The sequence below is a fragment of the Artemia franciscana genome, chromosome 1 (genome assembly GCF_032884065.1).
Source record: "Artemia franciscana chromosome 1, ASM3288406v1, whole genome shotgun sequence".
Lineage (NCBI taxonomy): Eukaryota > Metazoa > Arthropoda > Branchiopoda > Anostraca > Artemiidae > Artemia > Artemia franciscana.
The window spans coordinates 27175038-27202942 of NC_088863.1; the positions used below are offsets into that span (position 1 = coordinate 27175038).

At 35.2% G+C, this 27905-nt stretch overlaps 4 protein-coding genes and 1 pseudogene across 6 annotated transcripts in view; all 5 read left to right on the forward strand.

Annotated features, from left to right (window-relative positions):
- LOC136027731 (transcription factor 20-like) overlaps positions 1 to 4838 on the forward strand; it is a 35284-nt gene extending 30446 nt beyond the window's left edge. The window contains exons 3-4 of the mRNA XM_065705189.1: positions 2495 to 2644; positions 4569 to 4838. Of these exons, the coding sequence (XP_065561261.1) occupies positions 2495 to 2644; positions 4569 to 4715 (297 nt within the window). The 3' untranslated portion in view covers positions 4716 to 4838. The remainder of the gene's footprint in view (positions 1 to 2494; positions 2645 to 4568) is intronic.
- Positions 4839 to 10741: 5903 nt separating this feature from the next.
- Positions 10742 to 27905, forward strand: part of LOC136027778 (mediator of RNA polymerase II transcription subunit 1-like) — a 55817-nt gene continuing 38653 nt past the window's right edge. The window contains exons 1-3 of one of the 3 annotated variants that reach the window (XM_065705243.1): positions 10742 to 10895; positions 16169 to 16241; positions 22223 to 22488. In XM_065705243.1, coding sequence (XP_065561315.1) covers positions 22232 to 22488 — 257 coding nt within the window. In that variant the 5' untranslated portion in view covers positions 10742 to 10895; positions 16169 to 16241; positions 22223 to 22231. Of the gene's footprint in view, positions 10896 to 16168; positions 20096 to 22222; positions 22489 to 27905 lie in introns of all 3 variants that reach the window. The other 2 variants (XM_065705246.1, XM_065705247.1) reach the window with 2 other exon arrangements.
- LOC136026952 (uncharacterized) lies at positions 14043 to 14597 on the forward strand. The gene has a single exon (XM_065703850.1). It carries the CDS (start codon positions 14043 to 14045, stop codon positions 14595 to 14597), a length of 555 nt encoding a protein of 184 aa, XP_065559922.1.
- LOC136027024 (rab3 GTPase-activating protein non-catalytic subunit-like) lies at positions 16244 to 19984 on the forward strand. Its single transcript, XM_065703971.1, has one exon. The coding sequence runs from the start codon at positions 16244 to 16246 to the stop codon at positions 19982 to 19984; it is 3741 nt and encodes a 1246-aa protein (XP_065560043.1).
- Positions 24007 to 25794, forward strand: LOC136027811 (NADH-ubiquinone oxidoreductase chain 5-like; annotated as a pseudogene).

Genomic DNA, 27905 nt, shown 5'->3' on the forward strand with positions numbered 1-27905 from the left:
GCTTAAAAGAAAACTGTTACGAGAAAAAATTGCTATTTGTAACTGATTCACGAATGTTAAATATTGTTTTGATTAATTTTAATGGTAAAATGTCTGAAATTAAAGTTCCAGAATTTTAAAAAGTGCATGAAATCACTCGAAAAAGGCATTGCAATCAAGGCCAAAAGCACTCCATTGGAGTCGTCATTGTCAAAACCCTATATAGAAAACTTAGAGCCCCACCTTGAACAATCAGGGAAAAGAATTCTTTGTATGGGTAGCATTATTGTGCCGTCTTTTTTCGATCTTCTTTTCTTCGTCGTTAGTGAAGGCTAAAATAAAGACTACATAAACACTAGAAAACCATAGAGATCTGTTTAAGGGCTTATTCAAAGGCTAACTTTTACATATAATCGATTTCTTCAAATTTGACGTGATATCACCATCATAAAGTACCGCATGGCACCCAAAAATTATACTCTGCGTGCTTTTTCCAGAATGAAAAGACAGTGAAGAATGAAACGATTACTTTATAATCTCCATATCTGAAAACCCTAAGCCTGGTAATGTAATTTTTATGTCTACGTGGTTTTATAACGTATAATAACACCGCCATAAAATGCTATATGGCTGCAAAACAACAATTTTTTATGCCATATCCGGATTGGACATGACATACTGGTAAGCACGAAATGGGCACCTTCTTAATCTCCATTGTAGAAAATCCTATAACTGATTTGTACAATCCTCCCTGTTGAATACAGTCCCTCCTATCCTCCAAAGAAGTTTTGAAAATCGTGGACGAACTAGCAGAAGAAGTAGTCAACTGCAACATCGCAGAGAAATTCTTAATAGCGTATTTTAAACTCTTGATCACATGTATGGGCTCTTTATAAAAATGTCGTGATAAGTTCATCATACAGCGCCATATACCATCAAAAGTGGCATTTTTTGAATAGGACTTTACTGGAAGCACAAAATCGACGCAACAAAACATGATAGGGAGCAGAAAATAAGTACCTTATAGAAAATAAAAAACTAATTTATAAGACTCTCAATAATCTTTCATCGGCCATGACATCAATTAATTTTAGTGTACGATTTTAATTATCTTAAAACTTCCAGTACGATCATCTTTCAGTGAAGCGCTAGTTTTTCGATATTTGATAAATTTAGGGGAATATCACGAGTCAGTTTATTTGTCTTAATATTGCAGGTATATATTGGATGAACTGCAAAATTTATCCATTCAGCAATTTACAACCTTGGTTCATTATGATCACCTGGAGAGAAAAAGGGTGGATAAGACAGACATGCTACCCGTTTCAAAGATGGGATTTTTCCCTTTTTGTCAACGAGGAAGACTAAACCTTTAGTTTAGGGTATTTGACCCTGAAATGATTGGCTATTTTTGTCGTATTTTTTTTCCAAATTTGATGTTTCGTAAATCAAAATCGCAGAAGACTGCACTTTGGTGAGGAGCTAAGTATTTTGTCACTTGAGGCCACCAGATATTTGAATTTATGTTTAAATGAGGCCATTTCATCGCTCTAAGACACTGGTTCAAAAATAATCATTCGTGGAGAAAAAAAAGAAGAAGAACAAATGGAGAAACATCCCTCCTGCCCATGCAAATTTGATTTTGCTTCTCTTTCAAGATACGAAATTGTGGGATTTGGAACAATGGATTGTTCAGTAGTTTATAATTTATTTCGATTTGATATTTAAGGGTTGTCAGGCTCTTTTTCGAAATTCTCAAAGTATTATCTTTATAATTACGAACTATCTTCATAGTTCTCAAGTTCCATCAAATTTGAATAAAATGTACTTTTACAGTCAATGGTAATTGATATATGGATGTCACTATAAAACTTCTTTGAAACCCCGTTTTTAAATATCAATCAACATGGACCGTGGTTTGCTACTTGCTAGGTTAGAAGCTAATACAATTATGAATATAAAAAGAAAAAGTGAGGTTTCATTAATGGTAAAAATTTTTATCAATGATAAAAGGTAAAAGAACTTGCTTGATATTGAGACAAAAGGGTCATACACCGGCACACGTATTTTTTACTCTACTTTAAAATTATTTGTGTTTGCTTTTTTAAGTTCATATTTGATGTTTGGAAGCAAGGCCGCATGCAGGGATAAGGGATTTGAACCCACCCATACCACCCCATGAAATGTTTGTCTGACTCTTAAAAGTGCAGCAAAAATAATATAAGCTAATTTCTTATACGTTTTTTAAAGTTTTTTGCCCCCACACAAAGAAAATCCGGATATAACCCTGTGCGGAAGCTTTAAAGAGAACCTTATTCAGACGTTTTAGTTTGCATACCCAGTAGTAATTACCTAAAAAAGAAAAACAAATCGTGATTTAAATTGAAACCTAGATATATTTTTTTTTTTTTTTTGAGGTAAGAATGGACTTGGAAAGGGGTATTTTTAGATAGAACATTTACTAACAAAGGATGCGAAAAACTCAATTTGCTTACTGTCATTGTTTTACTTTCAGGGAAGGCTAGCTAGCAGTGAATCTAAAGTAGATAGTGATGAATTAGAAACTTGGTTCCATGAAAGATGTCTCTATTGGGCTCCAAACATATATATGCTAGCAGGCAAAATCATTGGAATTGAAGTTGTTATTCGAGAACTCAAGAACTCTGTATGTATATTCTTAATCTCTATTTTATTTATTCGGATTCAAAATAAAGTAGATGGATATAATTCAAATGTAAATATGGGTTGTCTTTATATATGTATTTTTTAATTTCAGTTCCTTCCTTATAATATTGCGACAAATCATTCTTGGTGGAATCTAAGGCTGCTTCTTTAAAAATAACTAAATTATCTGGGTATTCTAAAGTGCAAAAGGCCAAAGCATCATATAAATTGCCAAATTTTCTTTCATCCTTCAGATATTCAAATAAAAATAATTGGAATAGAATTGTGGATGTTGATTCGACTTTAGACCTCCAGACTTGAGAATCTTCAGGTCATTTATTTCTTTTTAATGGGGTAATTTTAGTTTCCACAAAAGATGATCCACCACAAGCTTATAGGGAGGCAATCGAAATTAAAAAATACACTGACTACAGAAAGACTTCGCTTTAACCAGAGATACAGGAACAACTTTTATGTACTCTGTTCTGGTAATTTAATACAAAGAGATCAAGATTGCAATCCTTCTTCTTTTAAAATAAAGAAAGCTGCAGTTGTCGGAACAGAAAAAAATTCTAGCAAAATCTTCGTTTTGATGGCTTCTTTTTCCTTTTTTCTCTTTTTCTTTTTTTGTTCAGTTCCTTCACTGATTTTGTTTATTTTACTAATTCACTGATTTTGTTTATTTATTAATTTTTCTTTTATATTTACTTTTTTGCCTTTCGTTTTTTAAAAATTAAGATTGCATTGTGGGAGAATTTTGCCAAAATATCTGCTTTATCTTTTTTTTTTATTAGCTGAACATCATACTGGTATATTTTTCTAAATAATTTTGTTTCTCTTTGTTTTTTTTTTTGTTTTTATGTAGAACATCATGGTTATCCAGTGTGGTCTCAGAGCGTTTTTATTTAAGCAATATCCCCCCCCGTTCCCTTTCACTCACTGAAGGCACCTACCCAAGGCGACTGTCGAGTGCCACTTCAAATTTCAGGATTCTAACAGTTTTCATTTTAGTTTCTTATATTCTGCGTAAAACTTGTTTATTTTTGGCTCTTCGTTGATATTATAGGCCTTATTTTCAACAAACTTCGTCCATAGAATTCCCAATTGCCTGTTTTTTCTGTATCGGTTATAAGACGGTCAAGTGAAGAACCGGTCTGGCGTGCAGTTTTGAAATAACACAATTCAGTATTAAATTAAGGATGATCGTAGGAATCTGAAAGTGAAAAAACACGATAAAAAATAATAGGTGGTTCAACGGTATACAAAAACAAGGATATAAAAATAGTTCAAATAAGGCAAATCTTTATTTCGTCTTATAGTTCAAATGGTATGTCCAACTGTACTTGCTCAATAAAAAGTTATTTGTATGCCAAGACAAAGGGGAACACGAAGATAGAGTAGGCGTGTAATAAAACCAGCGAAAGTAAAAACCAGAGTCAAAACTGTACTTTTGAATTGAAATTTTGTGAGAAATTTCGAATATATTTTGCACTTAGTGGAATGCATTATTTAGCTTTGAAAATAAAGATTGAACATGAAAGCGCTTTGTGTTTGGTGCATGTTTCTAGACAGCTGAGTTGTAATATTGCGGATAGAAATGTCGTATTATCTCTCCAACATAGACAAAGATTGTCTATGTGTCCATGTTTAAACATAGACAATTATTAGAATGTTGATTATTTCGTGTTTTTTTAAGGCTATCAAAATGTAAATATTTTATACTGGTCAAACATATAATTATGAGAAAATATGAAGATTTGTATAGTACTGCCTAGGCTATTATGGTTACAATAATCAAGCAGGTAAATAGTTTTGGCGGATAAGTTCATTTGATTCTTGGAATCTATTTATGATAAACAAACATTTCAAATGATCAGAGCAAACAACTTATTAGCGTAAATGTTATTTATTTGTTTAATTTTCAGGATTGTAATCACTGTCATATTGAAGGTGCCACAATTGCCTGTTATCACAGAAGCTGTGAAAATCGATCCCACTTTCCATGTGCTGTTGGCAAATGGCAGCTTATGGAAGATACCTACCGTTGCTACTGTCCTCGTCACCTTCTTTAAACTTATATATTTTTCAAAATGAATTTGTGTTCTAGGAATATATTACTTTAAAATATGACTTATATTAGCCGATATATTGTGATACTTTGTTATCCTTTTCCTTAATTAGATGTATGCATTATGTTTTGTTTTTTTTTCGTAAGTACTTCCTACTCCTTTTTTATCTATTTCCTTCTTTACTGCTTTTTATTTTTGATTAGAAGCTTAATAAATATTTATATTATTACTATTAACACTGCACTTCAGCACCAAGCCACTTCAAGTTTCTTTACTAAAATAGCAATAAATTACATAAGTTTATGCATTTTTTCCGTTGGTGGGGAGCAGGGCTCGTATACCAACAAGAAAAAAACAATAAATCATTTTACTGAAACAAACACAACTATTGTTGCCTTTATTTTTTTTTATTAAAGAAATAACATTGATATTCCACTCAAACCTACCGTCAACACACGTTCATTCGAGACAATACTAAGTTCATAATAGGTATATTAAAAGAAACTATACATCCCGGTTACCGAAGGGGTATATTTTTAACATCTAGGAAACAGAGTTTGGCGTTACTGTTGGGTTATGAACACAAGGGGCCTTTATATTTTTCATTTAGAAGGAAAAGAGAAAGGGGCCAAAAGAAATTCGTTTTTCCAATCGGTCTTGTATTTCGTCTCTCCAATCAGCTTGAAAATGACAATTTAAAAGTTACTTGGTCAGACAGACCCCTATACAGAAAGGAAATTTGAGACTAATTTTGACAACATCAGTTTGTGTTACCTAATGTATCTAATTGGCCCTGTGCGGGCCTAATGTTTATCTTATATGTCTCTGATAGGCATGACATGTAGATAGGATCAGGCAGAATTTAATGAAACCTACATATTCTACAGGTTGAATTTACACCTGACAAATAAAGTAGGCCAAAAAAAAAATTTTTTCTCAGAATGGCTCAGAATTTCAGGGACTGCACCAGAGACAAAGGGATATGATTAAAAACAAAAGCTGTAGATTGTGCTCTATTCCCATTTATATGTATCATTTGATGGACTTTGTCTTAAGGAGCACAGCAAAGGCAATAGAAGAGCACGGAATCAAATTGGGAAGTAAAACTTTCCTTGACTTAGATTATGCGGATGAATTAAGCATCCAAGATGAAAGTGTGAGAAAAACGAATGATCATGTTGAGGTTTAGACTGTTCATGGTGCTAGAAAGGTCTGACAATTAATTTTAAGAAGACAAAGACGCTAAGGCTAGGAGTAAGTAAAGATGAAAAGGATTGCCTACGGATTGTTTTGGATACCCTACTGACTTACCATATTTTAAACACTAGGCTGTATAGAAGGTGTGGTTCAATCCCGCTTTCTATAGCTTAATGAGAAAAGGGTTGAGATGGCTAGGGAATGTTCTGCGGCTGAAGGATAACAGGTTACTTACTTACTTGTACTTTTGGCGGGAATCAGGCGTTTCCACCTCGCCCGGCATCGATGATCTTGGAGACCTTCTTGGACCAAGTTGTTTGATCTTCTGCCAGCTCCTCTGCAAAAGTGAGCCACTGAGTTGACCATCTGTGACCGAACTTTCTGAAACCCCCGATAGGTTCAAGGTCTGACTTGATCAGGTTCCACCAGTTCTTCCTCTGTCCTCCTTGTCGTCTCTTCCAGGAGCTAACAGGCTCAACTGGAAGTATTTGGCGAGGCAGGTACTCTGGCGGTTTCCGTAATACATGGCCCAACCATTTCAAGCGGCGTTCTTTAATAGTGAGCGCAACATCTCTCTGAATATTGCACATTCGACTTTTATCCGCGTCGGAGATAAGGTCACGTAGCTGTATTCTAAGAATTCTTCGCAGACAAGTATGCTCAAACACCTTTAGTGTATTCTCATGCTGTAGTTTTACCGACCATGTTTCGCATCCGTAAAGGAGAACGGTGCAGACTAGTGCCATCTAGTTTCGAACTTTAGTTCGGACACCGACTTCGCGTCGATTCTATAAGGGTTTCCGAAGGGAGGCAAAGACTGTCTACGTTTTCTGTATTCTCTGTTGGATATCAGCGTCGGAAAATCCGTCATTACAAAGCTGGGAGCCTAGGTTTGTGAAACGGTTGACTTTTTTCAGCTGAACTTGGTTGACAGTTAGTGAGAATAGTCTTGTGTCGTGGTTAATAGCCATGAATTTCATTTTCTCTTGTTGACTTTCAAGCCGATCAGGTCTGCCCAGGCCACCACGTTGTCAAGCATATTTTGGGTTTCTACGGAGTCTGTCAGGAGGCCAACATCATCCGCATAATCGAGGTCAGTCAGTGAGAGATTCTGTCCAATCTGCACTCCTGGATAAGACGACAGAGCATTTTCAAGCACCCAATGGATGCAATAATTGAACAGAGTCGGAGAGAGGACACACCCTTGTTTTACTCCGAACTCAACCAGGAATTCTTCGACTTCGTCGCCATAGACTCTAACTCGGCTCACTGACGCGTCATAGTATGCCTTCATCAGTTCAACAAACCTCAGCGGCATTCTGTTATTCTCTTAGATCTTCCAAAGTTTCTGGCGAGTGACTGAGTCGAAGGCGGCAATGAAGTCAAGGAACATCAAGATCAGGGATAGATTGTACCTTTCAAACTGCTCGATAATGAGACAAAAGGCGAAGATATTATCAGTACAGCCTCTACCTGGTCGAAAGCCGGCTTGATTTCCTCGAGTTCTTTCCTCCCTTGCCCCTTTGAAGCGGTTCAAGAGTGTGATCCCGAATATTTTGGCTGCAATGTCTATGAGACTTATTCCGCGGTAATTTATGCATTCGGTTTTGTCTCCTTTCTTATAGAAAGGGAGGATGACTGATGTCTTCCAATATTTTGTTAAAGAGTTTGTCCTCCACACTTCTTCGAGAATGCAATGGAGCTGTTCAGCAGTGACCTCAGGGCATTGTTTGTATAGTTTCGGGGGGAGGCCGTCTTCACCTGGGGCTTTGTGTTTTTTTGAGGGTCTTAATCGCTTTTAGTATTTTGGCTCTGGTTGGTGTATCTAGCTCGATATCGTAAGGCTCTTTAGGGACGGAAGGTGGGAAGGCATGATGAGCAGATGATGGGGATGGGCTTAGGAGGATGTGAAAGCGATCCTTCCATTTTGCTGAGCAGTCCTTCTGACAACTAATGATTTTTCCTGATATGTTTTTGACTAATTCTGTGACAGCAGCTTTCTTACCAACGGTTTCCTCCAGGATCTGGTAAATCTTGAGGGTGTCATGTGAGCGTGTTGCTTTCTCGAACGACTCGGCAGCATCTTCCCACATTTGGCAGCGGTCCAGACAAACAGAGCGTTTTACCTGTCTGCGTAGCTCCTTTGTTTCTTCTTTAGGGTCGCCCATCTTTTGTCTTCGCTCACCGACTATTGACAGGGTCCTAGCGGTTATCCAGTGTTGTCGTTTGACTTTTTCTCGGCCTAGGATCTCATCGGCAGTCTCTGTCATCATCTCTTATCGGGGGTTAGGATTTCATCAGAGCTGAGGGCGTCAAACCGGTTAGTCAGTTCCAAGTTGAGGGCCTGCCGCACTTCTTTGTCTTGGAAGTTACCGATATCGAAGCCGGCATTGGGCTTGTTTTTTCTTCGAGTTGCAAGACATAGCAAAATTTTTGCTGCAAGGAGCCTGTGGTCGGACCCAGACTGTGAGCCTGTATCTGTGCCGTTGTAAGAGCGATAGTCCTGCAAGGGGCTTCTCCAGCGCTGGCGTACGAGAATGAAGTCAATTTGGGCCTTAGTGACTCCGTCATTTGAATGCCAAGTTAAGAGGTGGTTAGGCTTGTGCTCAAATATGGTATTGGTGATAACAAGGTGGTTCATCAAGGTGTAGCTTTCCAATCTTTGCCCATTCTCGCATCAGTGACCCTGTCCAAATTTTCCCAGGATTTGCAAAGATTGTCCCTATCTGCAAACCGTCTAAGGCTAAACAAAAAGCAGGTCGTCCTCGGTTAGGATGGGAAGATGTAAGGAAAGATTTAAGAGAAATGAGAACTACCTGGGACGATGAGGGAGGCTTTGAATAGATTGGAACAGGAGAGGAGCGTGTGTAGTTGCGTTGATTCTCAAATTCTTGAACTGATTTGCGACACCTAAAATAGGCCCGATTTTTATTTTTTGCAATCGGGAAACAACTTGCTGAGTACATATGCTAGTTTAAGCGAACCTGAGAGGAAATAATTGCTTTAAAAAAAGGTTGTTTCTTGACACCCAAAATGGGTCAAACACTGTTTTTCTCCAGTTTTTTAAAACCTTCCAGTACAATCGAAATTTATCAAGAGAAACTTAAGAAAAAAAATTATTTTTTTAAGAAGTCCGCCTATGTCGATTCTTAACGCAGAAATATATTTGAAACCTGCTTCAAATTTCAAGCTATGTATATAATTTAATTAAAATTTCACCACCAACAACGCTTTAAATAAGACAAACTCTTAGGGAAAATTGAAATGATTATTTTTATTTTATTGTCTACATTTTATTTGTTTTAGTTTTTTAGACAAAACAACGGAAATTATTTTATAATAGTGACGTTGACATGTATTTATTTGACCAAACTTATAGGTACAGCAAATACGGTACAAGAAGACACAAAAAAAAGTGGAGAATATGCGTCAACATTCAAGAGTGTTTAAGGGATGGTTCTTTGGATGGTTTTAACCGATTTTAATAACAAGTACAGTCCACTGAATAAAAACATCCCTTACCATCCACTCGAAATAAAAAAGAAGTGCTATTATTAAAATGGGTTGCATCAGAACATGTTATTCAAAAATTGTGAATGGGTAGACAAATTTTTTCCAAAATTTAAATAGCAATCTAACACTTATTCTGTAAGTAAAAAGAAATTAATTCATAGTACTCTTTCTAAAGAGATTTTAAAATTTCTAAAGAGAATTTTTTAAAGAGAAGTAAAGAGCTATGTCAAAGGCTGTCAAAAATAAAGTCACGCAACAAATCAAACTTAAAACAAACAGAAGGTAAATACTCAATGAAGAGACTTTAAGATGGCTTATCAACTAAAATTTAAAATGGACAGAAAATACTGCAAATACAAGCAAGGTTAATGCCTCTTTAACTTATTAAAACCCTGATATTGGTTTAAGCTTTACTAAAAGCAAAACAATTTAAACATTTTGATTTTTATAATTATGATGAAAGCTATTACTACCATCACTAACAACTCACTGTAGTGCCAAGATGCCGGAGGCCAACACAGCTACGCACGGCCCTCTTCCATCCCAATTTGTTTTACGCCTATTTCTTTACACCCTCAAAAAAGTTGTCATTGTTCTGAAGTGTTTCCTTCCAATATTTTCCTACTCCAGTGGGGGACGACTTGCTTTTCTTTTGGCCCACCACGGTTGGCCAGAAAGGACAGTCTTCGGTAATTTGTCATTCTTCATCCGCAGAAAGGCTCTTCCCCAGCCATCTTAACCTTTTTCTCATTATAGTTTTAGAAAGCGGGATTGAACCGCATTTTTTGTACAGCCTTTATTTTGAGATACGGTCATTTAGTGTTGTACCCAAAACAATCTGTAGGTAATTTCTCTGTAAAAAATCTAGCAAATCTTCCTGAGAAAGTGAACAATTATCAAGAAGATTAGATGAAACGTGTGCAGTTGACGGTAATTGTTTCTCAGTTTCTTAGAATCCTAATCAATTAGAATTCATATTCAAAGAAAACATGGTGAACTTTTTCCGACGTCCGATGGCAATTTCTGCACAGAGGAGGAATTCCCCAATTAAAATGATTAACATTAAGTAAAGTAGTTCCAGCTTTTAGTTAACAATCGAGCGTAATAAAATCCTTAAACTTGAACGAAGGATGTACTAAACCATGGTACGAAATTTTCATTCAAGCTCTAACAACCTGTTTAAAATTAAAGGTCTTTGTATTTCTTGGGGAAGAAAGAGTAGAAAATCCAGTTTATCGTTCACAGATGAGCGTCTGCAGGGACGTTCACAAAACTGCTTAAAAGCGCATGTTCGTTTTATCTATGCAATGATAGATGGCAGAGAACTAGTCGAAATCTCTATGAAATTTAAGAAAGAAAGAGAAACTGTTAAAGAACTTTGACAATTCTACTGAGTTTCAGCTGAGATTCTTTATTTGAAAGATACTTTTAAAGTGGGTTGTTTCACCATTGGTGTCAAAATTTTGTTAAAAAGTAAATTATTATATTGAATATTTTAACCATATGCAATGCTTGTAATTTCAAATATAGCCTAGCTTATGGATAGACAAAAGTGGAGCCTAGATTAATCTTGGTCACACATTTAAAGTTTGAGCCTAATCTTGTAAAATGATGTCTAATCTTTGACACAGGATCTGAAAGTTAGAACAACATATTCCAAAACAGACACAGTCAACCTTGGATAGATTTAATTAAAGACAAGTATTGTGAAATAGAATAATTGTGTTTAAATACGTTAGGGTATAGAGGTAGCATTTGTCAAAATTCGGTAAATTTATAGCAAACAGTATTACTAGATTTTGTATAAAATGAAAATACCACTCAATGCCATTTTTATGCTCTTTACAAATAATAATAATCACTTCTACTAGAAATTCAGATTTAAGCACTTTTTGACCTCTTAAAAATGGCCTAAATAAGGGGTATTAAAAGGCCTAAAACATTGGTCTCAAACTTTATAACTTTGGACTCAAACTTACCATTTCATTATAAATCCGTTTTTTTAATGTTATATTATCTACAAGTACTGATTTTCCACAATTAAATTGGATAAATAAATTTTATCAATGTTATGGTGTTTTATTCTTCCTTGTTGCAAAAATTTCAATTAAAGCATGCATTTTTGGTCATTTTTTACAAAATAATAGGATATTTGAAATCACAAATCTGTATTAGTTTAGAAACAAATTTGGGCTATATATTTACACATAAGGGGGTTGAGGGTAAAGCATAGTATATATTAAATACATAAACTAACCATTGCTGCATTTAATATAGTTAAAATTATAGCAAACAGTTTAACTGGCGTTTTTAATAGCCAGCTTTCATATTTTGCCCAAAAATGCATGCTTTTATTTAAAATTTGATGTCAAGGAAGAAGAAAATGCCATAACATTGATAAAATTTATTTATCCAATTGTAGAAAATCACTGCTTGTGGATAATATGACATTAAAAAAAGGGATTTATAATGAAACAGCAAAGGTTTAATGTCTGAGACCAATGTTTTAAGCCTTTTTTATACCCCATATTTAGGTCATATCAAAAAGTGCTTAAATCTAAATTTCTGGTAGAAGCAATTATTATATTTGTAAAGAGCATAAGAAAATGCATTGAGTGGTATATTCACTTTATACAAAAGCCAGTAATACTGTTTGCTATAAAATAACCCTAAATTCAAATATTTAAAAGCCAGATATTTTCCAATATTGTAGTCAGGTGTATTGTAGTCTTATTTATATCAAAGTGGGTTTCAGGAGATATCTTTATGTATGTTACAAGGTTTGGGGAGGGCAGGCTGGTGCAAGGGGAGGGGAGTTGTTTTGATTGGGGAGAACTTTTTCCTTTTTTGGAACTCCTTGGAAAGGCCTCTTGAAAATCATTTTCCTTTTCATCATGGATAGTGACATACACCTCCACCTCTATTATTGTCTTATCCATTGAATCTGACTCATCATGTGAGCTTGGAGAGTGACTTGACCAGCCAAGATGGGGTGATTGTGGGAATTTTTTGGGAGTATTTGAGGTTGGGACTGGGGCTTTTTTGAGGGATGTTCTATGCATTGCCTATTTGAACAAGCTTTAATGCTAACAAAAGGAAATTACAATACCAGACCGTCTGCACTCTTGTGAAGGGAGGTTTTCACCATCCACCAAAATCTCATTTGTGTCAAAACTGGAAAATGGCAATTTTTGTGTGTGTGTGTGTTTAGTTGATGTGTTGATGAACAAGGATAATAGTAAATAAATTTAGTCAGCAATCAATTTATATTTATCATGCATTAGATCTTTTTCACTCTAATTTCTAGCATTGGATCTGCCATTATAAATGTTGTTGCATATAAGGTTTATATGTTTATTTAAAGTTCAATTGCAGTGTTCATGTCTCTTGGAATACCCTCTTTTTGTGGTGAATTCCCTATCTTCCTTATGTTCCATCATTCCTCTAACCTTGTAAAGTTTTTATATAATCTATGATGTATGAAGTAAATTGTTGGTGGTATTTTTGTGCTATTCGATTTTGTGGGGAACTAAATCAAATTTATGACTCCACCAAACTCTTTATTTGGATTAGACAGTTCTAAAACAAAATTACTATATGTTGGGCTAATATAGTTCTTTTAATCAGGTATGTTGATGACAATCTAACTAAATTTACTGAGGTTCTAGGGTTGGCAGCTAGAGCGCTACCAGGAAATTTTCCCAGATAATGTCCTGCTTTGTTGAAAACAAAATATATTTAAAATTTTTTTTCATTTATAACATTTGTAAACCCAAAATTAGTGAGACTTCCAGGAGTGACTATAACATCAGTACTTTGGAATGCAATTATCATTATATATTAAACAGCAGGTCCACTTTCATTGGTATTTTTCATCAAATAATTTAAAAAACTTTTTCCAAAAAAAATAGTTTTTCAAAGAAAAGTAAAGAGCACAACTATGCCAAAAATGAGTAGAAATAAAGTCAAATAGCCTTCTAAGCATAAAAGTACCATAAATTACCATCGATTCCTGATCATAAAGCATGAGAGAGTTGGAAGCAAACACAAGTATGTAGACTCTCCCCTAATTTGAAAAAAAACTATTTTTATTTCAAAATGTTCTTAGATATGAGGAATCAACATAAAATTTATGTTAGAAAAAAGAGAAAAAATTTAACCTTTATTTGTCCTGACAAAAACAAAATCGCTCCAAAAAATAATTTTAATGTCTAACCACAGGACCACTTGTTGGGAAAAAAACAGGCTATGGTTTTTTAAATGGTAGTAAGATAATTAAAAATGTAGTAATAAAAGTAATAAAACAAGTTTTCGTAGTAAAATAACAAGTCATATTGTATTACCAAAATGTTCACAATTTCAAATTTATTCATTATTGTGTTAGATATATTAGGCTAATATTAATTTAGAATGGGAACGCATTTAAAATATCTGTTTTTCTTTCCTAGGTGGCCAAACGACTGAGCTGAAGATTTCCAAATAAATATTTTAGATGCTTAATATTATAATCTGCTCCAAATTTAGAACAAGGAAATATATGGTCAATTTCCTCCTCTAAAAAAGTGTTAACTATTCAAGCAAGTGCTTGAGATCAGCACTCAGTTACTGAAGATTATGAATATGATTTTTGAAAAAGATGAAGTACCTAACGATTTTAGGAAAGCCTTAATTAAACCACTGTATAAGAAAGGTGATAAGAGTGAGTGTCGTAATTATCAAGGCATTAGTCAGCTATCTGCAGGTTGCAAATTACTTAGTAGTATGATACTTTTTAGACTGAGAGATGCTGTAGACAAGGTTTTAAGAAAAGAACAGTGCAGTTTTAGAAAAGCTAGAGGATGTGTGGACCAAATTTTTACTTTTAGGTTAATAATTGAGGTTTGCCTTAGTTGTCAAACACCTTTGGTCCTCAGTTTTATATATTACAAGCAAACGTTTGATTCTGTTGATAGAAAATCTTTAACAAAGGTCTTAACCCTGTATGGTTTACCAGACAAATACATTAAAGTGATTAGTTCTATGTACAAGAATAACACTGGTGCAGTTAAGGTAGGAAATGAATTTAGCAGCTGGTTTTGTATTAAATCAGGCGTTCAGAAGAGTTTGGCTCTATATCCCTTTATAATGATCATTTTGATGAACTTTAACTTGCGTAGCCCAAGAAAGGCAATGTGAGCCCGCGGAATCAAAATTGGGAGGAAAAACTCCTCTGGACTTAGCATCCTAGATGAAAGTATGAGCAAAATAAATGAATCTTTAGAGGTTTTGTGAGTTCAGGGTACTAGAGTAGGTTTAAAATTAATCTTAAGAAGACTAAGTCAATAAAGCTAGAAACAAGTGAAGATGAAAAGGTGACGTTGGGTAACAGAAAGATTAATCAGGTGGGCAGCTTTGCTTATTATGGTACTATTATTAGTAAAGATAGTGGGAGCAGTGAAGATGTTAAAAGTAGACTAGCCAAGGCCCAGGGTGTTATTTCACAGTTTAAAAAGTTTCAAAGAATAGAAAGATAAGTCTGCAGGCTAAGATTAGAATATTGGTAGGTACAGTGATGACAGTGGTCAAAAATGGCTCTTAAGCATGGGCGCTCCAGAAAGCAGATGAAGATTTACTAGATGTTTTCCAGAGATAATGTCTACAGGTTGTTCCGGGCACCTGTCTGACTGACCATAATTCAAATAGTTGGCTGTACAAAAAATGTGGTTCAGTCCCACTTTCTAGGGCTATAATGAAAGAAGGTTGAGATGGCTAGGGTGTGTTCTGTGGATGAAGGATGACAGATTGCTGAAGATTGCCCTTTTTGGCCAACCGTCTAGGGCTAAACGGAAAGCAGGTCGTCCTTGTCTGGGGTGGGAGGATGTATAAAGAAAGAATTAAAGGAAATGGAAACTTCTCGGGAGGATGTAAAGAGGGAGACTTTTAATAGATTGGGATGGAGGAGGAGCATGCGTAGCTGTGTTGGCCTCAGACAGAATGGTGCTGTGGTGAGTTGTTGTTGTTAGTAGTAGTAGTAGCAGTAGTAATTACTTCTTCTGAATATGCTTATTGCTTAAAATGACGCATAGATGGGGATCACGTTGTCTTTATTGTTATTTCTAGGAGAATAAATTATTCTTTTCTAAAGTGAGACACACTGGGACACTGTACCCAATGTTTAATTTTTAGGCATAAAAAAGAAGAAAAAAGAGACACGTCACTGCTTCCCTTTCAATAAAGTGATTTTCCTTATCGCTCAGGATGGGGGAATGTAAGTCTCTTACGTGAGACTTACAGTTTTCGGACATAGTGATTCTAATGGTCCCGTTTTTATTTCGATCTGTCACCATTTTCGAGGGATTTAAGGCTATTTTTTTGAAAGCACTGTTAATTTGTTTTTGCAATAAACTTTTACCATGAAGATCAATCCAAACAATAGTTACCATTCCTGAATCAGCTTCAGATCATGACTCTTCCTCACTTGACAGTCATTTTCTAAATGCATTTTTAAAATTTAGGCTACTGTGTGCTAGAGGTTGTTCTTTTGTCTGATGCTTGATTGCTAGCAACTCTCTTTTTATGAGCTGGCATTGTTTGTAGTATTACAATTTTGAGTTTTATTTCTCAATGTTTCTTTGTTTTGCACCAATTTATAAAATTTCACACTCTATTGAATAATTATTGTCATACAAAATATTCAAATAAAATACTAATTAAGAGTTAAATTTCAAAATATCACTTTTGTAATGAGTTTCTTATTTTTGTTACAGACAAGTCACGTGGAGTAATTGTTATCACAATGGCCTGAAGAAATTTGGAGGACCATTATCCAGACAGTAACCAGTATGTCTTTGCTTTATCTGTTAGGAGATTTGGAAGATTTGAGCTCACTAAGATCTTTTCTTTTTGATGTATCTAATGCAAATGTGAATGAATGGTCACCTGAAACGTGGGAGTGGGATTATGCAAATAAAGATATGAAAGAAGGCCTAGACCTTCATGACATGAATGTTGCAGTATCCCCTTCAGCTGAAGCTTTGGTCTTTTCAAATCAGAATAAATTCGTTGTTTTCACTTCAAAAGTTGATCCAGTGAAAGAAAAAGTAATCTATAGCATATTATACAAAGGAAAAGTCATGAGCAATGATCCTACCATAGGGACTGAAATAATTTCAGCCATAGCTTGTATTCCTGTAGGTTCGTCCCAGAAAACTGCAAATGGACTTACAGATTTTGTTTGTGTTGTAATTGGAACATCTAATGGCAGTATTTATTTCTATACGGAGAGCGGGAAACTACTTTTTTCCCAACGTTTCCATGATAATTCAGTACAAAGTATTCGTTGCAAAACTGCTGATACACAGAAGTTCGGTTACAGGACTGAAGAACTTGTAATCGTTTATGAAAAAGAAATCGTTTGTCTAGAAGCGATTGAATTATTTCAGACTTTGAAAGCTTGCAAGTACCAATTAGCTGGAGTGCAATCATCGTTGATGTATGAAGGTTCAAGGCCTTCTTCTTTGGCTTTTAAGAAATGGGGTATAAGAAACCAAACATTTGTATGTGATGCTGTCTTTGTTGGGATAACAGTAACTAGTTCCTTTGATCATTTAATAACGGCTTCAACGCATGGAGGTTTCAATACAGCAGTGACAAGTAGTCCACCACTGTTTTATGTATATGTCGCTGGGGGAAAAGACCCAACGATTGCATTTCATCTCGGACAGGAAGGAGCTTCAAATTTCGCTCTGTCGCAGGTAGCTGTAGATTTAGCTGGCAAAGTTACAAGTGCGCTTTTTAGCGCTGCGGGTTCTTTCTTTGGTCGGCCGTCCATTCAGGAACAAAAGGTTAAACCACCAAAGATTGAGTATGCTACACCTACACTTTGTAGACTTTCCCTGCAAGATAGCCCGCGAGAGGTTACGTCCATGTCACTGTCTCCTAATTCTCAGCTAGTTGCAACTGTTGATACATTGGGAAGAATCGTTTTAATTGATACGAAAAAAGGGGAAGCAGTACGAATATGGAAAGGGTATAGAAATGCTGAATGTGGATGGTTTGAAGCCAGAAAGGGTACTAAAAGTGTGCTTTATCTAGTTATACACGTACCTAAACGAGGTCTTCTGGAAGTTTGGCTTGCGCAAAATGGAGGGCGGATATATGCAAGTAACGTGATGCCCCTCAGTCGGCTAGTTTATCCTGGCTACGGTCTTGTTAATTTAATAAAACTGAATGAAGGAATATTACCTCTGCCATATAAACAGATTTTTCTTTTGTCTCCAGATGGCACTCTCTCGTCTGTAAACATTCCGTACGAGCAAGCAACCATGTCTATTAGTAATGTTAAAAATAGGGATAAACAAATTCTTGACAATTTAAAAAAAAACATACATTCACTTAAGGAAACTGAACTGTTGGGCACTCTCCAAAACTTTAGCAGCAGTGAATATCTTTCCAAAGCCCTCGAAGTAGTTCTTGTTTCTTCGAGAATAAGTTGCGATTTGTTGCAAAAAAGTATTCAGATTGTTTCTAAGCGGTGTGACGAAGAACTAAACGACCCCCTTGGTCGGCTTACCTTACATGAATGCGAAAGACTGGAAAGGCTCATCTCGTTATTTTTAAACCTAGAGAAGACTCCGCTCGAACTTGCTGTTGACGATTCCAACTTCGAAGATCTTGCCATAACAGAAGAAGAAAAGGACGCATTGGCAGCAATAGCTATGGAAACTCACCCTGCCATGGATTCTACTGAGGTGACTGTTAACAGATTCATAAGTTGTTTTGAGGGCTCTACAGGAGTTGAACACCATAATAGCTTCTTGAAATCGAATATTAGTGACACTGAAAAGAAGGATATTTCAGTTTTCTTATTTGGGAAATTTTTTTGTGGACAAGTTTCTAGTGAAAATTTGCATTCTATAACTACTGAGAGCTGGATCGCAATTGAATCCATCTTGGACTTGTTTCTAGTCTATTGGTTTTTAGATTTTCCTGTTCCAGTGACATTTTCCCGAGTACTTGACCTTTTGAACTGTTTTTTCGCTCATTTTGAAAAGTATAATGACTCAATAGAAAAGATTAAGAGTGCAATAAAAGAATCCAAGGTGGCAAGTAAAGCCTTTCTCCTTTCCGTTTTTGTCAGAAACCTGTACAAGGACACGTGTGCAGAAAAATCAGAAGAAGTGTCACAGGACAATTCAAGTCCTGATTCACCCATAGAGTGGGAGGGATTTTCTGTGAGCTATGTTGAATGGGACATGTTGTGTGGAAGGATGTATAACGTTCTGCAGATTAATCAGCTTATTTCTCTGGATACTTCCATGAAAGTGTCTCTAAAAGATATAGAGATACGAGGTCGTGGATCCGTAAGCGAAATTGTATCACAGTATCTTATTCTTAACAACTTAGATGTCCTAAAAACGTTTGATTCAATCGGAGATTCAGACAAAGAATCTGATAAGAGGCTTCAAAACCTGAAAAAACTTAAAGAACTCTTACCTTATAGCTTAGAAAAGCAAAGAATATGCTGCTTATCTGCTATCGAATATCTCTCTTCTTGGATAAAAACTAAGAACCAAATAGGGAAGCTTCACAAATCATTAAAATGCTTAACAAACCTGGAAAACGCATATCTAAGACATGGGACCGCAAAGATAATGTGGTCCACTTCTGTGTGTCCTCTCCTCTGCACTGTAGCATCAATGATTGATGGATCAAGTAAAATTAACTCCAAAGACTTAACAAAGTTTGAAAGTGGGGAGTGTACTTTTGATTTTATTAAATTCTGTGAAGGTGTTTTAGCAGTCTCTATAGAAGCCGGAAGTCAACTTGCAACGGAGACGCTTCCATTCTTTAAGTTTGATGAATCGTGTAAAAACGGTGCGATGCCATTTTTTGAAAGAGCTGTTCAACAGCGAAGCATTAATTTTGACTTGGCCTTACTGCATAAGCAGCTCTGCGCAGTACTAGAATTAATTGCTTACTTTGACTTGAAAAACGTCAAAATTTTTTCCTTGTTTGATTCAGAAACTCAAGCTGCTTTTTTCGTAGATTTGGGGAGCTATCCGATGCTACGTTCAGGTGAACCAAGTTCCGCCATTAGATCCCGTAGAGTTCAGTTTCTAAAGCGATGCCTTATTGCCATAGTTAATGAGGTTAATGATAAACAAAAGCGGAATGATTGGCTTCGGTATGTTCTGGATCTTTCAAAAGTTTGGCATTGTTTTGATGATGATTTTATATTTGTGGTGCTAGAAGCTTTGTTTTCGTCTTGCCTTGACGAAGAAGCATATGAACTATCTCTGAGTGTAAATCGCACACATTCATTAGGGAAGATGCTACTGGAAGTCGGAGCCAAAAGATTGAATTATTATCTTTTGAAGCACGAAGAAAACGCTACATTTTTATCATTACTACAGCCAAAAGTATCATCTTGGCTCCAAAGCCAGGGTGATTTGGAGACACTTGCCAAGTGGGGAGATATATGTGCATTGTTCTCCAAAGCTTCTAGTTTGCTTTCAGCTGATTCTTTTGAGTATGGCTTGTGTCATGATCTTGACCAAGCTGCTAAAGATATGTTAGAATAAATGCTTTGTTTTTTCATTGATTTTTCGGGTCGCATAGCACGTTTGCAGATTTTTTCGAGTGAAGAGGAGATTGCAGCAATAGGAAGAAGAAGAACTGGCCTCTGATTTGAGGTAATTAATATACGAAAATAAAGGAAAACGTGCTATGCGTCCCTTAAAGTTTCTTTAATAAGCTCAAGCCTTGCTTAATGCAATAATAATTATTTCTGTGCATAGCACGTTTTCGTCTTTTTATTCTGAACTTGTATGTTTATTTAGTTTAGTAATTGATCCCAAGAAGAAATGTTTCTGAATTGAAAAAAGGTGATTGAAAACTGGTATGAAAGGAATAAGTTATTTCACCCTGATTCAGGACTTCTGGTCCTTACTTACCCTCGCACAAACACTGAAAAGTTTCTAACGGGTTCCTGTTGTGTTTCTAGTTGATTCTGTTTTGAGCAGTCTTTCGTACCCTAATAAATCATCAGTTTATAATAGTATATAAGATATATTTTAAATTACTTTCAATAAAATAATTAATGACCCATTAAGTTTAAAAGATGAAGCCTTTAATTGAGATTTTAAAATGAATTCACAAAGACTATCTCATAACACTTAAAATAATATTGAATTCCAAATCTGATTGAGAACCGCGTGATTTAAACCAACTATAGTGGCTCACATCGGATTCTTGAATTGCGTAATTAGTATTTGTTTTTCCTTTTTCGTCTTTTTTCCACTGTAAGGTTTATTTACCAATCGTCATGTTGTCAATAAACAATTGTTGAATTAAATACGGTAAACAATCATTTACTGATGATTTTTCAACGTATTGAAAGGGTTGTGTTACTCGGGTCTCAGCACGATACTTGAAAATCTACTTTTTCTTCCTTTCTTTCCTCTTTCCTTTAGCATGTAAAGCTGCTTTATTATACTATAAATTCAAATTCATAATTCCAAAAGATAATTCCAAAATAAATTCCATAAATTCATAAATCCAAAATTCCGAAAGATTTTTTCATCGAAAATGTAAAAAAGCATTTTCCAATGTAAATACCCCCCTCCTCTAAAAAAGGTATTTTTCAAAATCAAGAGGGAGGGATTCAAAAGAATCCTGTTTCCCTCTCCCAATTGACGGTAGTGTAGTGTAATGTCACTGCAGAGAATGTCTCATGAAATAGGGAGGTAGATATGTATATAACAAAGCTAAATATTGAGTAACAATAATAATAAACGTTACCTATCCTACTTCCGAAGTGTAAATAACACAATCTAATGAACCCGTCTGACACAGCAACTTAAAGTTTTCATTATTTTGTTATTTGCTCAATAATGGTTTCTAAGCAAGGCAATTCTTTTTTTTCTATTAAAAATTAACGATAAAATGTTTTCAAAACCCAGTTTTTTTTCACGAAGTATTTTCAATGAAGTAAAGAAAACATAATATTATCTATTTCCTTCCATAAGTGGTAGTTTTTATTATTGTACACTACATAAACTCTTCAGCATGTAACGAGTTGAGTCCTGATGTCGCTGGTTTGGAACGTGGTTGGATGCGCGGCTCTGTAAACTCAGCCAGAGTTGACCCAGTTCTAAATGGGTACCTGGAGGAATCTAGGGAAGATAAACAGAAAGGGTGTGCGAAAGCACAGGATGGCTGGCCCCCAAACCTCCGTTGCAAATCCGGCCGAAGGGTCATGAAACGGGATCAGCTTCGCCGGTAGGGACTGTAAAGTCCACTGCAGATTTGTTTTTTGTTGTTTTTTTCTTCTGCCTTATAGTAATAATAATAATAATAAAAGCTGACCAAAACTTCTAATTTAAATAGATCCTCTGATAAAAAGCGAAACAGCTTTAATCTTTTGGTAATGTAGATCTTTTTTAAAGTTAAATATAACCGAAGTTGTCATATCAAAAATTATAGAGAGTAAGTGACAGAGGAGTTTTCTTTTCAACAATCTGTAGCGAAACTTCAACTTCGTAGTGCACAAATATCCATAGGCTTTAATGTGAAATATTTGATGAAACACATTAGCGAATATTTACATTTTTATGAAACATGTGGAAATCCTGGTTGTAACCTAATTATTAAGAGTTAAAGCCTGTTTATTCTCCGATGTTTCCAGTGGAAAGAAAAAGAGACATACCGTTTGGGTTTAGGAAAGCAGTAATCTCCTTAGTCTGTTCATGTTTGAAAAGGAGGAACTTTTTGCTCCTCCTTTTTTCAGTTTTAATGTCAATAATTTTTCTCTTTTAAAGCTTGGAGCAATGTCAGATCATCCAGAAATATCGGAAGTTCAGGTTCATTGCCTATTGGAAAAACTCCGGCAGAAATCGATTTATTATCCAACAGTTCAAGATGCTCTTAAATCAGTCCGGTCGGCGATTAATGAACGAAAAGTTGCAACGGACATAAGCGAAAAAAGTCAGTATCAGGTGTGTCTTGATTCATTACAGACAAAAATCAAAGTCACCTCTCTTCAGTCGATGGTGGAGCGTTTGGAAGCTATTTCCAGGCAGCTAGGGTAAGTGATTTGCATTATGAAATTCCATGGTACTGGTCCACTAACCGTTAAAAAAAAATAAATAAAAAGAATAAAAGGTAAAACTAAATTTTTAACAACAACAAAAAATACTGGCTATTATAAAATTAGAAAGACAGAGACGCGGGCTCATCAAAACTAAGTATTAAGGTCGACTTTTTTATTATAGTATCCATAATATCTAAAAGTTTCAAACGATTAATCAAATGTGGTTAAACAATTGCTCCCAAGATCCCGTTGTTACGTGCTACATTTCGTCGTAGACAATTTCGTCTACATTTCGTGTAAACGATGACGTTCGTGACTCAAAAATAATTTTATTCTAAATTATTGTCAGCTTTGTGAGTAGAAACTACTATAAATGGATAAATAAAGCCTAAAATGGCAGAATTTACCAGCAAGAAGCGTGGTGTTGTCTCCCCTTCCAACTCCCAAAAGTCAGAGTGTTCGCTATGTTTGATAGTAAAATTAAATATATTGTTTAAATTGAATGCATTGTTAGGCCTTTAGATTTCTAATATGGCTAAGTTGAAAGGGTTTAAAAGAGAGAAAAACATAGATGAAAATGAGCGGAGCAAGAGTTGCCACAGTATGAGTAGTAGTGGCAGTTGTGGTAGCGGCAGTCAAACCAAGAATATCAGTCAAAGGAAACGTTGTCGTAAGTGTACTCACTGGAGAATAGTAAGGGTTAGTAAAACATCTAGTGAATTTTCATCCGCTTTTCGGAGCGCCCATGCTTATATATATCCTTTCGTTCCTAGTGAAGCTTCCAGTCTATTTTGGACACATTTGATTACCTATGGCCCACGTAGAAGCTCCAGCTACTGGTTCTATAGTGTTAGCTGCTATTCTCCTAAAGCTAGGGGGTTACGGCCTCTACTTGGTACAAGGACTAAACATTTATAGAGAAACAACATTAATAGGGGTCTGCTTAGTAGGTGGGATCTTCAGCTGCTTGATTTGCTTACGGCAATTCGATGTCAAATCCTTAATTGCTTACTCTTCCGTAGTCCACATATCATTTGTTATTTTAGGTATACTCATATCTTGTACTTACACCAACATAAGATCAATTTTAATAATGGTATCCCACGGGATTTGTTCCTCTGGATTATTTTATATCAGTTATCTATTTTATGTGCGTATTTGAAGTCGTAGATTCTTTCTTGCTCGTAGAACAATCTCTCTTTTTCCATATCTATGTTTTTGATGACTTGGTCTTAGTTTCTTCAATATAGGACTACCCCCATCACTTAACTTCTTTCCCGAAATATATTTTTTTATCGGTGCATTCAGTTTAGACTGGATAGTAGTAGCTTTATCTGGAACCTTATGTTTTTTTTTTCATCTTTTTATTGCATTTATTTATACTCTAGCACTAGCCATGGGGAAAGATTATATATTTTTAGTTGATTAGAATATAACTTAAAGGAATATCTAATCGGAAGAGCTCATCTGATCCCTCTGCTAACTTTAGTTCACGTCTACTGTTATAGTTTAAAGAGAATATTAGTTTGTGGAACTAAAGGAGAATCATCTCTGACAGTATTGTTATATTTCGTATCAGGTTACATTTTACTAATTACCGGAGTAATGAGTATCTGTTGCTCATTCCTATTGTTTTTATCAGATGAAATTTACTTATTAAAAATATCCTTCTTGGATTTGGATTATCAAGTGTGCCTTGATTGGTTAGGATTATCATTTATTTTCTTAGATTTTTTAATCTCTTCTCAAGTGATAATTTATTCTTCTTATTATATAAGAGACGAAATTTTTGTTAATCGTTTCATATACATAATATTAGGATTCATCTCATCTATGGTTCTGTTAATCATATCTTCGGACGGATTAAGACTAATGTTAGGTTGAGACGGGTTAGGTATTACTTCATATTTATTAATCATATTTTACAAAAATTATATTTCTTCTTCTAGAGGAATAATTACTATTTTAAGAAATCGAGTAGGGGATGTATTAATTTTATGGTCACTAGGGCTGATATTTTACTCTAGGAGTTGAGACTATATATTCTTAAGATACTTCTCCCTATCAATCATGCTCCTCTTTATTTTATCTTCTTTTACCAAAAGAGCTCAATTACCTTTTTCTGCATGGCTACCAGCAGCCATAGCAGCCCCTACCCCCGTCTCATCTTTAGTTCATTCGTCCACACTAGTAACAGCCGGAATCTATTTGATGATTCGTTTGTCTCCTTCGTTTGAAGAGAGAGGGTGTTTCTTACTTGTTATCATAGGGGCTTTAACTTCCTTTTTTTCAGGTCTGGCTGCGTTCGGAGAAAACGATTTAAAACGAGTAATTGCATTATCTACACTAAGCCAGCTAGGATTAATAATATTTTCTCTAGGTTTAGGGCTTACGCTATTTTGTTACTTTCATCTTTTTGCCCATGCACTTTTTAAGGCCCTTCTTTTTATATGTTCGGGGGTCGTAATTCATTCACTAGGCGTACAAGACATACGTCGAATAGGAGGAGTATCCAAGATACTCCCTTAGACTAGTTATATTATCTTAGTGTGCTCTCTTAGATTGATGGGATTTCCATTTTTATCGGGCTTCTTTTCAAAAGACTTAATTATTGAATCTTCAGAGGGCCTATGTATATTAATTCCTTGTGTACTCATATTAGTCTCGTGTCTTCTAACAAGAACTTATTCTTCCCGAATTGCAATAATATGTTTATGTTCCTATAATTATAATTTAAGCTGCCAGTACAGGGACGAAGAAGGGGATTATCTAACTCCTCTTTTTGTTCTTTATTGAGGGGCTGTCATAGGAGGATACATCTTTTATTGATGTTTTCTGGGGGACATAAGAATTGTCTTAGGCGCATTTGAGAAGATTCTCCTTCTCTCTCTTATCATAATAGGGGTGATCTTACCTTACTTTGTCAAATCACTTAGTTTAAGCCTAAGACATTATGTAAGTAGAATATTATTTTTACCATTTATTACGGGGCGAACAAGCTTCATACCCCTAGTTATGGGTGAACTCCTTTATCATGAGGGTGATTGTGGTTGGGTAGAAGAAGCGGGGCCGTCATTAATCTATCAGAATAGCTCATGGGGCTCTTCTCTATTTTCGTTCTTAACCTCCTCCCCATATAAGGTACTTATCTTAGCTTCTTTATTATTCACATTATTTATATATTTCTATAGCTTAACAAGAGCACAACACTGAAGATGATGGGGTGGATAATTCCTGGAAATATTTAAAGGGCATTTGTCCATCTATGCATTGAAAATGCATCGTATTAAATATACTACATAAATAGACAGTGAGTAGAATTTAACTACCCGGTTGAAGAGTTAGCAGCTCCCATCCTTCTTCCTGCCTCGTAACAGGGGCCATCCCTTCCTCTTCATTAACAATGAAGCGCTATTAATTAGCTTCTGCTAAAGAGTGGGGGCCGAAGGGCCTAAATTCAGGTCGAAACTGGATTTGATAACATCAATTCTCACTCTGAGAGAAGGGATATCCCTCTTTTAGGATGCAAACCCAATGTTCTATTTAAACTATTCTCCTGAATAAAGTAATCTTTAATAAAGTTAACAATTATTTAATTCATCTGAGGGCACCTTCCCTTCACTCATAAAATACTCCCGCAACAAGGATGAAAGAAAAGAATATAATTAGGTAGGTTGTAGGGTAAGACATGTTCAAATATGCTATAGGTAGGAGTAGAGTAATCTCTACATCAAAAATAAGAAAAATCAGAGTAATAACAAAGAACCGAATAGAAAAGGGGGTACGAGAGGAATTCAAAGGATCGAATCCGCATTCAAATGGGGAACTTTTTTCGCGATCCAGAGAGACTTTTTTATTTACAAACACCCCGAGGGTTTAACATGATAAAAACAAGCATAAAAATTCTTAATCAAATTAAAATAATTATTTTATATTATTATTATTATTATTATTATTATATATATATATATATATATATATATATATATATATATATATATATATATATATATATATATATATATATATATATATATATATACTATCTTTATAAGTGAGTAATAATTGCTTATTAATGTATTTATGTTTTCTCGAAAATGGCTACATATATTTTTGGGAAAATTGGCATTTCGAGATATTCTGGCCTAGAAAGACGATCTAGATAGATCAGAAGTTTGAGAAAATTCGTTAAAAGTCTTAATTTTGGAGAAAAAATTGCTTATATGAGTAATGTCATTTTCATATCCGTCAGTACCGCAATGACGTTGTCATGCTTGTCGCAATTGTGTGGAAAAATTGAAAATTTTCATTCATGGAAAAGTTTACATTAAATTGATTAAATAGCAATAACTGGCAATTGCAAAAATATTTGTATGTATTTTGACAAGGGATTACAACAATTCAAAATTCTTAAAAAGCAAAACCAAAAGTTTGAAGCTTAGTTGACAATCGGTGTTAGAAATTGAACTTGCTTCAATAATAAAATATCTTCGAAAAAAATTTAGTATGAAATGACGTTTCAACATGAAGAACTTATCTAGGTGTAGACACAAAAAATGAAAATATACAATGGTTATAAATAATAATTCGTCAGTTAGTTTTCCCACTAACCGACGAAGGTATTCTCAGCTTCGGTTCCTAGATTTCTGAAGAGCCTTGGTCTGAGCTCCTAGCTACTCCTAATGTCAGTTCTGGAGTTCAAATCTTTATAGGAAGCTATCTGATAATTATGGAAAATGTTTTCCCGAAAAGAAAACTAAAAAGTGTTCAAATGATGAACCCTACTGAAAGCCAAGACAAAAGAAAAAATTCGTTTACTTCGTAATCGTAAAAAAGAGGAAGCCAAATCTTTCATAGGAAGCTATCTGAAAATTATGGAAAATGTTTTCCCGAAAAAAAACTAAAAAGTGTTCAAACGATGAACCCTACTGAAAGCCAAGATAAAAGAAAAAATTCGTTTACTTCGTAATCGTAAAAAAGATGAAGCCAATAATATGCGTAAAATGATAAAAAAATAAATTCGAAATGCAGCTGCCATGTACAATAAAAATACTATGAAGGATGTTTTTAATTATAGCCTCCAGAAATAGTATGATCTAGTTAAAAAACTTTCTGGCGAGCAAATTAGTTAAGCTGTCCAAAAAGGATAGCTTACAAGCTGTCCTTACCGCTGGCAGATATTTTCTACACGATCATTGAAAGTCGATGCTACCTTGACACCAGGAAGCAGGGATTCGTGACGCCGATTCAGAAGAAGGGCGATGAGGAGGGTTTCAAATGGTTTTGACCAATTACGCTCACCTCACTTTTTTCAAATTTATATGAAAGCTTTCTGACTGATCGGCTCAAATCAAAAATTGAAGAACTTATTGGCCCAAAGCAATTTGATAATCAACGTGGCCTTTCTACTA